This window comes from Gallinula chloropus (genome assembly GCF_964237585.1).
Source record: "Gallinula chloropus genome assembly, chromosome: 3".
NCBI classification, from domain to species: Eukaryota; Metazoa; Chordata; class Aves; order Gruiformes; family Rallidae; genus Gallinula; species Gallinula chloropus.
In genome coordinates, this window is record NC_140087.1 from 94136261 (window position 1) to 94149862 (window position 13602).

General features: G+C 41.2%; 1 protein-coding gene across 1 annotated transcript in view; it reads left to right on the plus strand.

Moving 5' to 3' along the window:
* Positions 1 to 5849: 5849 nt before the first annotated feature.
* EYS (eyes shut homolog) overlaps positions 5850 to 13602 on the plus strand; it is a gene marked incomplete at both ends in the record, with an annotated part of 784773 nt that continues 777020 nt past the window's right edge. Inside the window, one exon of the mRNA XM_084261159.1 lies at positions 5850 to 6003. Within this exon, the coding sequence (XP_084117285.1) occupies positions 5850 to 6003 (154 nt within the window). The remainder of the gene's footprint in view (positions 6004 to 13602) is intronic.

Below are 13602 nucleotides of genomic sequence, written 5' to 3' on the forward strand. Positions count from 1 at the left end.
GTTTGTATGTTCCCTTCAGGTACTGGAAGGCTGCAATGAGGCCGCCCTGCAGCCTTCTCTTCTCCAGGCTGAACAAGCCCAGCTCTCCCAGCCTCTCTTCATAGGGGAGGTGCTCCAGCCCTCTGATCATCTTGGTGGCCCTTCTCTGAACCCCTTTCCAACAGTTCTACATCTTTCTTTTATTGCGGGCCGCAGACCTGGACACAGTAATCCAGATGGGGCCTCACAAGGGCAGAATAGAGAGGGACAATCACCTCCCTGTCCCTGATGGCCACCCCTCTTTTAATGGAGCCCAGGATACCATTGGCCTTGCGAGCTGCAAAAGCACACTGCTGGCTCATGTTAAGTTTCTCATCTACCAGAATCCCCAACTTCTTCTCAGCAGGGCTACTCTCAAGGAGCTCTTCTCCCAGTCTGTATCTATGTCTGGGATTCTTTCAGCCCAAGTGCATGACCTTACACTTCGTTGTGTTGAACCTCATTAGGTTCACCCAGGCCCACCTTTCCAGCCTGTCAAGATCCCTCTGGATGGCTTCCTTTCCTTCTAGGGTGTCAACCACACCACTCAGCTTGGTGTCGTCTGCAAAGTTGTTGAGGGTGCACTCAATTCCATCATCGCTGTCATTGATAAAGATGTTAAAGAGCACCGGTCCCAAGACAGACCCCTCGGGGACACAGCTTGTTACCAGCCTCCACCTGGACATAGACCCATTGACCACCACCCTTTGTCTACGTTCTGTCAACCAGTTTCTTATCCGCTGGATTGTCCACCCATCAAATCCACATCTCTCCAATTTAGAGATAAGGATGTGCACAAGTCCAGGTAGATGACATCAGTTGCCTTCCCTTTATCTACCGATGCTGTCACTCCGTCATAGAAGGTCACCAGATTGGTAAGGCCATGACCTTGATGAAGCTGTGCTGGCTGTCCCAGATCACTCGCTCATCTCTCATGTGCTTCAACATGTCATCCAGGAGGATCTTTTCAAATATGATGGAGAGCGGCTCGGCAACCACATCAGACAGCTCCTTCAGGACCCTGGGATGCATGTCATCCGATCCCATAGACTTGTAGACATTCAGTCTCATGAGGCGGTCTCGGACTTGCTCTGCCCTTACAGTGGGGGGGGATTTGCTCCCCCAGTTCCCACCTAGTGGTCTAGGGATGCAAGGTTCGGGGACTTGAGAATTATGAGACTCCTGGCTGCCAGAGAAGACCACGACAAAGAACTCATTCAGTACCTCAGCCTTCTCCACATCAGTTGCAGCCAACTATCCTTTCTCATTTACCAAAGGGGGTACGCTCTCTTTGGCCCATCTCTTTGGGCCAATGTAACTGTAAAATCCCTCTTGTTGTTTTTAACATCCCTCACCGAGTTCAGTTCCATTTCTGCTTTGGCTTTCCTGATCCCATTTCTGCAAGTCTGAACAGCATCCCTGTATTCTTTCCAGGCAACACACCCTTGTTTCCAGAGCTTGTCTTTGCCTTTCTTTTCCCTCAGTTTGGTCAGCAGATCCTTGTCTAGCCATGCTGGTCTCCTGCCCATTCTGCCCACTTTCTTATTCAGAAGGACAGAGAGCTCTTGAGCTCTCAGAAACGCATCCTTAAAGAGTAGCAAACTTTCCTCAACATTTCTGTCTCTAAGGACCACCTCCCAGGAGATCTTGGCCAACAAGTCCTTAAACAGCCTAAAGTTTGCTCTCCTAAAGTTCAGGGTCCTGATCCCATTCTTTGCCAGGCCCACATTCCTTGAGATCACAAACTCAACTAGGGAATGATCACTGCAGCCCAGGCTGTCTCTACCTTAACACCTTTAATGATCTCCCCCACATTGGTGAGCACCAGGTCCAGCAATGCATCACCTCTGATCGGCCTGTCCAAAATCTGAATCAGAAAGTTGTCATCTATAGACTCTTGGAGTCTCCTGGATCTCTTGCAGCTCACCATGTGGTATTCCCAGCAGATATCTGGGTGGTTAAAGTCCCCCATCAGGATGAGTGCCTGCGACCACAATGCCTCCTGCAGCTGAAGGAGGAAAGCCTTATCAGTAGACTCTCTTTGATCAGGTGGCCTGTAGTAGACCCCTATCACCACCTGTTCTTTATTAGTCCCATCCCTAATTCTGACCCACAGGCTCTCAACCTACTCCTGACCACTTCTCAGAGAGAGCTCCTCACAGTCTATCCACTTTTTAACACAGAGTGCAACTCCACCACCCTTCCTACCTAGTCTATTCCTTCTAAAGAGGCGACACCCTTCTACCGGGGTAATCCAGTTGTGGGAATCACCCCACCATGTTTCCATGATTGCAACTAGATCATAATTTTCCAGTGATACCACAGTTTCCAACTCCTCCTGCTTATTACCCATGCTGCATGCATTCATGTAAAGACACTTCAGCTTGGCTTTCTGACTCTACCTTTTTTGAGGAGCCCTCCCTGAAATCTCTGGGAGGAATCTGAAGTTTTCCCCCAGTGCCTCCTAGAAGGACATTAGTAGGTTCCAGAAGGGGGGTGAGCAATACTACCTCCTCTGAGGACTCACCAGAAGTTCCTATGGGACACTTTAGAGGTGTTTCCCTACAATCTTGTAGAATTTCAGCATCCCCAAGCCCTTCTCTATCTCGTTGAATTTCACCTTCTTCATCCTTCGAATGTAGTATAAAGCTAGAGGCTACTTGCTCTACCCTAGCAAGCCTCACTATATCCCCTCCCCGCTTCCTAACTAGTTTAAAGCCCGGTCAATAAGGCCTGCCAGCTCTTGAGCAAGCATTCTTTTCCCTCTTGGAGACAGGTGGCACCTGTCCACTGCTATCAGGCCAGCCACTGAGTAAACCACCCTGTGACTGAAAAACCCACAGTTCCTAAGGTGGCACCAGCCCCTCAGCCACCTATTCAACACCTCTACTTTCTTAGCCCACTTCGTGTTCTTTGCTGCCCCAAATGGGATAGAAGAAAACACCACTTGCACTTCCCCTCCCTCAATCAGCCTCCCTAAACCCCTGAAGTCTCTTCTGATAATTCTCAGACTTCTTCGAGAGATTTCATCACTGCCCGCCTGAACAACGATTAATGGGTAGTAATCAGAGGGGTGAACCAGATCTGGGAATTCTCTAGTTATATCCATGATCTGCACCCCAGGGAGGCAGCACACTTCCGTATGGGTATGGTCTGCTCTGCATATGGGACCCTCTGTTCCCTTGAGAAGGGAATTCCCAACCAAAATCACCTTTCTGTCTTTCCTAGTGGAGGCAGTCTTGAGGCATGGAGTTGACTTCCTCACTCTTGGCCTCCTATATAGGGGGATTGTCCCTCACATTCCCATCCCTTCCAACCCCTATGATTCTATGATTCTATGATTTGCAACCTCTTCAACTCCCAGCACCTCAAACCTATTGCTTAGAGGGACCTGGGTAACCAAGGTAGGTTTTCCTATGGCACCAAGCTGAGACTATCTTCCAACCCTCTCCATCTTTCTGGTCACCCACTTCTCCTCATTCTGCCTGATAGGGCTGGGGATCCACCATTTTTTGGGGAAAATTTCCCTGGTGACTTTCCTTCTGGCATGCCAGAGAATTGCTCCACCAATCAATCTCCCTCTCACACTCCCTAATGCTTCTCAGTCTCTCCACCTCTTCTTTGAGCTCTGCCCCCATGCTGAGCTGCTCACACCTCACACAGGTGGAATTGCCGCCACCATCCGACAGCAGGAGCAGGCTCAGGTACTCCCTGCAGCCAGAGACTTGCACAGCCTCACTCCTGGGCAGGCCCTCAGCCTGGGTCTCCATGCTCTTAATGGGGCAAGTCTTCTGTCTGCTGGAGACCACACGCCTGGGCAGGCCCTTGGTCTGGGTTGCTACACTTTATGGGATGAGCCCTCTGCCTGGCGGAGGCCACGGTAATCTGTGGTCTCAGAGACTGTCAGTAGGTGAGACGGTTCCTCGGGTGTTGAGAGACAGAACTTACCTGTCCAGCCACACGAGCTCATAGGGTCAGCACTGCGCATGCACTGTTGTCCCCTCTCTGTGTCCGGTGGGCAGTGACACGCTGCCCTCTCTGAGGCTTTTTCAAGGTGATGGGCGGTGCTGGGGCTGCAGTTGCCCTGGCAGTGCCTACGCCACATCAGCCTCTCTCAAGAGAGAGCTACCGCTTACTGCCGGGTGCCTCTGCTTCACAGAGGGTTCTCCTGGCAGGGCAATCACTCCAAACACTCTTGCAGTTCATCATCTATCGCTACAGCTCTGCCTGTGCCGGTTCCAAGCAGTTGACCTCATGGACTGAAGCCATCCTATTGTTAATATTTTTTGGGTGGTCAGGATGGCAGCCAAACTTAAACCACTATTTATTCTTGTACTTCACAGCAGAGATTTACTGTGTTGGTAGAGAGAAGTAGCAATACTCAGAAGAACATTCTTTAAGAATGAGATAAATATAAAGCTACCACTTGAATATCCATGGACAATAAAACTTGTAAATATATGTCTGTCTTGGAAGCATCACTTATCCCTGACAATCATACAATATAAACAAATCATTTCACGGACATGCAGAGTTAAATGAAAAACAAAACAAAGAAGAGAAAGATAAGCATAAAGGAGTAAGAGGGATCCAAAAGCCAATCTCTATTTTCATAGTGAAAGACTGAACATTCTTATTGACGTTTTAGTTCAGTCTGTGTAGAACTATATTTTTTAAAAAATGGAATAGATTTATATAATTAATTCTATATTTCTAGTAAATCTGCTTTGTACCAAGACTGTGCATATAATGTTTAAGGTTTTGATAAATTCTGACATCTTTTTTCCAAATTGAGGTGAGACAAGGGCAGGATCTGAATGAAGGTATGAATTTTTCTTGTTATTGTAAAATGCTGAGATTTAAATAAAAATATATTAAAATTATTTTATATTTGAAATTAAAATTTTTATTTACAAGCAGTTATTAAAAATAAATAAGGCTGCTTTGTCTAAATTTTTGTGTTCACAATGTTAGAATGGATCTATTGGATGAGCAATGTATATATTCGTGTCAGTTATAGGCTTTTTTTGGGGGGGTTATAATTATTTAGTTCATTAACTGAGCTCTCAAAACTCTCTTTACTCTTACCTGAACATTTTAAATGTAACTTAATAACTGACAGCTAACATTAAGCATGGCATTATTCTTATGAGTGAATGCTCCAGTGCTCCAATTCATACTGAATTTTGCATGCTTAAACTTTTAAAGGGATCTTCAGAGGAAGAAGATATGGGCAAAACAAGGGTGAGTTAGTTATTGAGAGGAAGGACATATAAAATAGGATGGTAGTGTGTGAACAGCCACTTGTCAGTACACTTATCTAAGTCCTCCACCAGTTAACTGTAGTCTATCTATTCTTCTTCTTAAATCCTTTCTTAACTCTCTTTCCATGCAATCTGATTCTCTCCCCATCTGTAAATGCTGTATGGTCCAGGTGCCAGCACCTGGAGAGGCTAAAGTGACTGAATTTGGGGTCTGCATTTGGAGTTAGGCCACTGATGACAGTGGTCTTAATAGTTGTGGTGCCAACATCCTAAGTGAATGATGGTATCAGCATCATCAGCAGAATGGGCACCACAGATCATAGGACCGTGTGTCTGCAGTGGGTGAATTTAGTGCCAGTGACTGACATCAGATCTTGGGCAAGGGTGGCTCCTGTACCTGATGCCAACAAGACCAGGTGAGAGTCACAGAATCAGCAAGTGTAGAGGGGACCAAGAGTGATAGGTCCTATATGCCTGGACTCAAGCCACTGGAAAGACCAGAATGTCTGAATTTTCCCCTCTGGTGGTGTGTGTGCATGTGTGCACAGGTGCGGTGCATGCGTGCGCATGCGTATGTGCGCATGTGTAAATTCATCAGCAGACTTTAAGTTGGGCTGTCTTGTGAGGAGTCCTGGAGTTGCAACATCAATATTAGATGAGCTGAAGTCCCACGCTAGTATTCAAAGTGTCCATGAGTGTGTCTGTCCTTTTGAACTAAAGAGTAAGGAGCTCTGTGTTTTCACAAGCAAGCTTCAGTTATGATCACTCAGACAGGACTAGAATTTGGCTGTTTGCATGTATTTTTCTGTTAGTTGTGGCTGTGCAACTTGTGGGAGTTGTTACAAAGCAGTGCCCAGTTTTTGGGCAGTATGTAGTGTTAGTGAGTTAGGGTCCTCTGCCTGAGTGTGTCTCTCGCATAAATGTTCATCTTTGCTACTGGCTGAGTCTGCAAATGGGAACGCAGCAGTTCCATCTCTTGGCCTAGGACAAAGGGACTCCCAGGTCTCTTAAGCTAAACAGGCTCTAGCAGTTGGGAGCCTCCTCAGGCTACAGAGTTCACCAGAAGATGCACCTTTTATATATCCCCTACCAAAATTATTAACCAAAATTCTGATGGATGTTGTGGTCCAGTCCTGAGGATGCACAGAAAATCAATGTGACTCATTCACAACATAAAGGAAATGCCGATATCCTAACTATTTCTGCAATGGCAATGCTTAGTGTGCTTACCCTATACAGTGTTTGGTGGATTGAGAGCAGTCTTCATCTGGGGGGCTTTTTTCTCCTTAGGTAGGAAGACATGAGGTAAGAGAAGTGATTAAAAACAAAACCTCTGTAGAGTACTTGACATTATTGGGGTTTTTTTTTCACATATTCCTGTAAGGGAGACCTAAATTTCCTGCCTTCCCCAGTGGTCCAATTAGCCTCTTTACAGGCCATAATGAGTTCTCTCCTCGCTTGTAGGACAGGAGGTACTGTAAGAATGAGGTGGTTTTGCTTGGAGCCACTTTGCTAGGGCTTTCATCATCCAGGTGCTTTAGTTTAAAATGGTCTGCTCACTTAATCAGTGAATTACAGCCATAGTACTTTGAAAAAGGTCATAACTGTAAAAACACTTCACTGTATATATATATGGAGAGAAGAATTTATTTTTTGTACAATTAGTGTTTTAACAGCCTAATAGTTAATTTGTCTAATGCTAGCACTCATTGCCCAAATTAATACTCAGAGCCTTATTAATAAAATTCCTTAAAAAATTATTTCAAAAACCCCTTCCTACTCCTTATTTTATACTTTGGTATTATGGTCGGCTTTTCAGAGTTCCTCTTGTTTACAAGAGCAATACATCAATCTCTCCCAAGTAGAGGTGGCAAGACTTGCAACAAGACTTCAGCATCCTGAGGTCTTTGTTGGGAGGAGTGTGACATTCATACTGAAAGTTTCTCCCCTGACAGTCAAAGATCGATAACAGATTACTTTTACATCTTTTTATATCATTATCTGCTACCTTCTTCCAGGCTGCAGTCTGGCAGTGGTCCACAGCCACCCACCATAAAGGACTATGGTTTTTCAGGTTGTGACTGAGGTGGAGATGGGGTCATCACTGCCCCAGAGCGGCCATCCCCAGAGCTGAAGCTAGAGCAGGGGTGAAAGCAGTTACTGGTCTCAAGTGCAGGGATTAAAAAAACCCAGATGTGTCCCAAGCCCATCTGGTAAGCCTGAGGAGATAAAGTTGCTATAGAATCTCTCTTTTTTCTTTTAGTGTTTCTCTAGGAGGCAGGGCTGATAACAACAGGGACATAAGAATGTCAAAAAGATTTGGGCAATTAGAGATTATCTTCTCCCAGGCTATTTTAATCCCATTTGTGATTTGCTTTGTTGTGTCTGTTTGGGTTTGTTTGGGTTTTTTTTTACTGACAGCTGTGGTTTAATAAAACAGTTTTTCAGGCATGACAGTCCTCAGAGAAAGTTGTAGATTATGGGGATTATGGTCCTTAGTTGTAAAAACATCCTGTGAAATATTCCCTGATCATTGCTTGGTGTTGCTAGAATGAAGAATGGGTTTTTAGCCATTTTGATGATTAACATTGAAATGGCTGAAATTCTTTTAGTGACAAGGAAGAAAATACATGTTGTATTTGGGCTTTTAATGAAGTTATGATTGTTTTTTTAGTTGCATCACTTCATGTATATTTTATGCTTGTTTCAAAAGTACCATAAAATCTGTGTCGGTATGCCCAGAATGTTTGCCTTTTTTATTATGTATTTTTTCTGTAACAGAATTCCAGATGATTTTTATCTTTGCCCTTTCTGAAGCTTGTTTTTAAACTACATTTAAAACAATTTAAAGTAGAAATTTGAAATCATTTTAGTCTTCCTCAACATCCTTTGTTACATTTAACCTCTGTCATGAACTACCATTACATAGCTTTTCACTCTACTTTCACTACAATCCACAAGCACTACTTGTCCTTAGTTTCTGCGTATCCAAGTGAAGCAACTTAATGACAGATGTAACTGATATGTTAAGAGACTAAGCTCTTCTCCAGACTACATACCTATTCTATGCCAGAGACCACAATAACCGTCACACAGGGCCCAGATGTGAAAATAAAAATCTGAAACCCATCTCCCTGCTCCCTGACCCAACCACTATACATGATTTTTTAATTTATTATTTTTTTTAAATTCAGATTCATCAAGTTCACAACATCTCATTTACATAATATTTGAGGGTACTTTAATTAAGACTATACCTGGCTCTGCAGAGACTAGGTTAGCAATGAAGCAATATTCCAGTTTGAGAGTTAACTCATCCTTTAATTAAGTGATGAGAATTTGTGACAGGACTTTTCATATGTCTTTTGAGGCTAATGCAGTTTCTAGCTTGACTGCTAGATAACTCTAGTACAAATAGTTATAATTTACTCTTATAAATGTGATACATATCAATGTGATCTATATCAATGTATTTTAGCTAGATATAAAGACACATATACAAAAAAAGACAGTACTATACCAAATTATACGAATTAATTTGACCTAGTAGATTTTATTTTTCTTAAATGTACTCTCCTGACATGGTTTCTTTGCATACTTAGGAAGTTTTCTTCCTGCAACACATGATTTTTTTGTCTTTATCAATAGAAAAAATCATTAAATAATTTTCATATTGAGTATATCAACTCAACATTAAGTATACTCAATCAATGATTGTAAATATCTCTGATATTACTTTACAATTGACAAGTATAATTACTCTGGGACAACACCAGACATGTATGCTTCTTGTAGTTCACTGTCAATCGCTAAATAGAGTAGCCTCAAATGCTGAGCAATTCAGTGATCATTTTAAAGGAGTTAGTTAGCTAACTTGTACTCAGGTTTCCCTATTATTAGTCTTATGTCAAGTGACCTTTCCCAAAGTTAAATATAAATCAAGCCCTTGGAGAATAAATTGTACATTTTGCTGAAATTCTCATCCAATATGCCAATTAGTAAGTCTTAAAGAGAATTAATTGTAACAGATTTTTAAAAACAATTGGGGAAAATTACTGACCATGAGATTAATGATACTTATACAATGCAAAGTGGAAATTGCCCTATTATAAGAGAAGACTGTCAGTTCAAAAATAACTTAGAAATACACAACAATGTGCAAACATTCATGGGTGCTGTAAAGATTTTAAGTATATTCCTCACTGGATGCTGTGGCAATGTAGCTTGAGCTGCAGTTAAGCGTAGTTTAGCTAATGAAGTGCAGGGCAGAATATTAGAAGATAACTCATTTCAGGAAATGTTTTTCCCTTGTCCTTTCAGTTCTGCAAAAAAGCATTGTTTTTCAATATTGGCAGCAGTGTTGTATTAAAAATTTGGATTTAAAAAGCTTATTTATCACTTTTAGTTTGCATCTCATTATCTGGGTTTGTAAAAGACCTTTAGCCTGACATCATGATTTGAAACTTTATTTTTCTGATTTTAAAAATAAAATGTTTGTCATAAAATAACACACCCCCCCCGAAATATTTTAATAACTGTTTTATTTTAAAGCAGAGATGGTAGGGGGGTTTTATTATTGCTGCAAAATGAATTAAAAGTTGAGATTCAACCATATTTGAGCTATATGTTAGTGTCCATAGAACCAGCCTGTAGATGACACTATTTTTGGAGGCAAATATATGTCTACTCATCACTCATGTTATTTATAGTAGCTGATTTAACAGTTTAGTTCAGTATAAAGTAAATTCCCAATTTGTTTTGTTTGCCCCGTAACAGAACAGCTTTCAGGCATATTGTTTTTGAGGGAAAATCCCATACTCTGCAATGCATTTCTAGCTGAATAACGTTTTTTGATTCCTTGTATTAAATCTATATATATCTAAATAAGTGATTGTGCGGGTTTTAGTAGTTGGGGAAACAATGTCATTTAATCTTAACTGAATTAAGCTACTAAAGCTATCACACCATACACTTTGAGTGAATGAGTTTGCTTTGAGATTATAGAAGTTTCGTTATATTAAGCATAAGGTCTTTTTGTTTCCTTACTACATTTCCATTCTGTGCAGAAATGAAATGATACATTATAACAAAATACTATCAGGCTGTAAATCAGACTGAATCTTTTCCATCCCTTACAGACAGAAAGCGTCTTTACTCTTGAGAAGAAAGTGTCTTCACTCTTGTCCTTCACTAGAGAGGTTCACTAGTAATTCTTAAATTATTTTCTATTACTATTTCTTTTTTTTTTTATGTTTTAACAGTTCTTCAAGGAAAACAAAATAATGCCTGCACATGGTCTTGAAAATGTTTTGTATTTATACATGTTAAGAAATACTAATAGTACCGAAACTCTAGTGTATGAATGTCCATGGCAGCGAGATACACAAATTACTCTATCCCAGTACGACTCCCAAGTTTGCTGGTTTTCTCCAAGGTCCTTCTGCTAGCTGAAAAAACATAAAGTTTTTCTACTTCACAGCATCACAGAATCACAAGGTTGTAAAAGACCTTTGAGATCATGGAGTCCAACCATACCTGTCCTCTACTAAACCATATCCCTAAACACTTTATTTACCCGTCTTTTAAATACATCCAGGGTCAGTGACTCAACCACCCTTGGCAGCCTGTTCCAATGCCCAACAACCCTTTCAGTGAAGAATTTTTTCATAATGTCTAATCTAAACCTGCCCTGGCACAGCTTGAGTCCATTCCTCCTCATCCTATCACCTGTCACTTGGGTGAAGAGACCAACACCCATCTCTCTACAACCTCCTTTCACGTAGTTATAAGTAGTGATAAGGTCTCCCCTCAGCCTTCTCTTCTCCAGGCTAAACAACCCCAGTTCCCTCAGCTGCTCCTCATAAGGTTTACTCTCCAGACACTTCACCAGCTTGGTTGCCTTTCTCTGGACTCGCTCCAGGACCTCAATGTCTTTCTTATAGTGAGGGGCCCAAAACTGAACACAGCACTTAAGGTGCGGCCTCACCAGTACCAAGAACAGTACAAGTACTACTTGATTAGTAGTCTGTTAGTACTACGCTTATTTGAATCACAAAACACAGTGAGAGCAACTAGTCATAATAAAAAAAAACAAACCACCTCCTTGTAATATATAGCCACAGCTTGCTCATCTGAATGTTTTGTTTGGAAGAGGAGGATAACTCATCCTCTAGCAACATCTGGGAGAAAGACGCACTTGGTTCCCACGACCGAACAGCTCAAGACCCAAATGCTCATGTGTGTTCTCTGTTTATATGACACCAACTCAATTAGTACTATATAAGTAGAAGTGGCAAGAGTTTATCATCTGAGAACAACTGGTTTTCTTAGATCCTCAGTGAGCCTCTTCAAAGAAACTACTCAGTCACCATTAACATGCACTTTTAGCAAAACGGCTAGTCTCGAAACCCATATTGTGGTCTCCAATGCAAAATGGTCTCATCAAGAACTTGCAAGGTTCTGGACATTCATCTCACCTAGCATTTGTGTCTCAGCTAGACATCCATAAAGTTAAATTTATTAAATTTAAGTATTTACATGCAAGTATAAGAGCTATTGTCCAAGTTCCTGTGGCATTCTTCAGATTTTTATTAAGTAAAAAATAATTGATTGGATAGGTACCTCACAGTAGTAATCTTAAACTTTTCTTTAGAGAATCTTTTGTATATTTTTTTCTTGAAAAACTGATTTCCTGATTTCAGACAACTGTTTACTTTTAATTTCAACATTTCTATGTGCATCCTCTCAGTTCTTAGTATAATTTGAGATAGTAAAAGAAAAACCCCAAACAGTTTATTCTCTGGGATGTCGTCAAAAATGAAGGACTGGAGAATTGAGTAAAGGTATGCAATGAAGAAGCAATTATCTCCTCCTGTTTTTATCTTAAGTTTCCCTCACCTATACAGTTTTCTGCAACTGTTTTATTCAGAGAAGGAAGATGTCTTTACTGTAATTTTATGTCATCTCAGTCTCTGGCTGGCATGCCCATGCTGGATTACCTTCTACCTTTTTTAAGTAGAGTTCAAAAATAGTTATTTATCCTTACCATGATGAATACATATCAAGGATGATTGTATTCCCCCTCCTCCTCTTACAAATGAAAAGATACAGAAAGCAAGAGAAGAGACAATTTAAACATCTGTCATTTGAATAACAACAACGACAAGTAATTTTGCTCCTGGATCACTTTACTGCTTGAATGAGAAAGAAAGCTTAATCTAGAAGGAAAAAAAGAGGAAGAAAAGATCCTGGAAAAATCTCGGCACACTGAAAGCAAACAAAATTCCATTTTATTGTGGCCAGGATTTAATTGGCTCACCTTGGCTGTTTTTTTTCACTGACACTCAGTTTTTTCCCCTTTTTAATTTTTATTCAGTAATTAAGAATGAGTAGAAATAACAATTAAAATATGATCTGTGATAGTTTCAAATATAGTTCACTTTTCAGAACTTTGAATGAAGGTATTTAACTTTTTTGCCTCTTACCCATGGACAAAAACTGAACCCTAGCTTTTTTTTTTGTTTGTTTATCTGTTCTCGTTTCAGCTGGGAAAGAGTTAATTTTCTTTTAGTAGCTGGTATAGTGGTATGTTTTGGATTTAGTATGCATGTAATGTTGATAATACACTGATGTTTAAATGTTGCTAAGCAGTGGTCACTAATCAAGGACTCTTCAGCTTCCCTGGCCCTGCCAGTGAGGAGGCATGAACCTTCTCTAGGAAGTGCAGAAGAGGCTGGGAGGGAGCACAGCCAGGACAACTGACCCAAACCAGCCAAAGGGATATTCCATACCATATGATGTCATGCTCAGTATATAAGGAGGGGGAAGTTGGACAGGGAGGGCTGTGACTGGGAAAATAACTGGATATTGGCATCAATCAGCAGGTGATGAGCAATTGTGTTGGGCCTCACTTCTTCTGTACATGCTTTTTTATATTACTGTTGTTTTATTGCTTCTACTACTAAACTACTACTACTACTGTCTTCTTATTCTATCCAATGGACTGTTTTTATCTCAACCCATGGGTTTTACTTTTTTTCAATTCTGTCTCCCTTCCCAGTGATGGAGGGAAGTGAGCAAATGGCTGAGTGACTGTATAAGCCTCCAGCTTAAACCACAACATTAGTACAGACACAGACTACGACTCTCAGTATGTGTTATTTTTGTTATTGACTGAAGCTCATGTACACTTCAAGAAAAGAGCTTCATACACATTCTATAAGTGCATATGAACACGCAAGTATATGATCAGACTCAAGTATGTGCTTTCCTAAGTGTTTCACTGGATTGGGGCAATAGGCTACTTCTTTCACACATACTT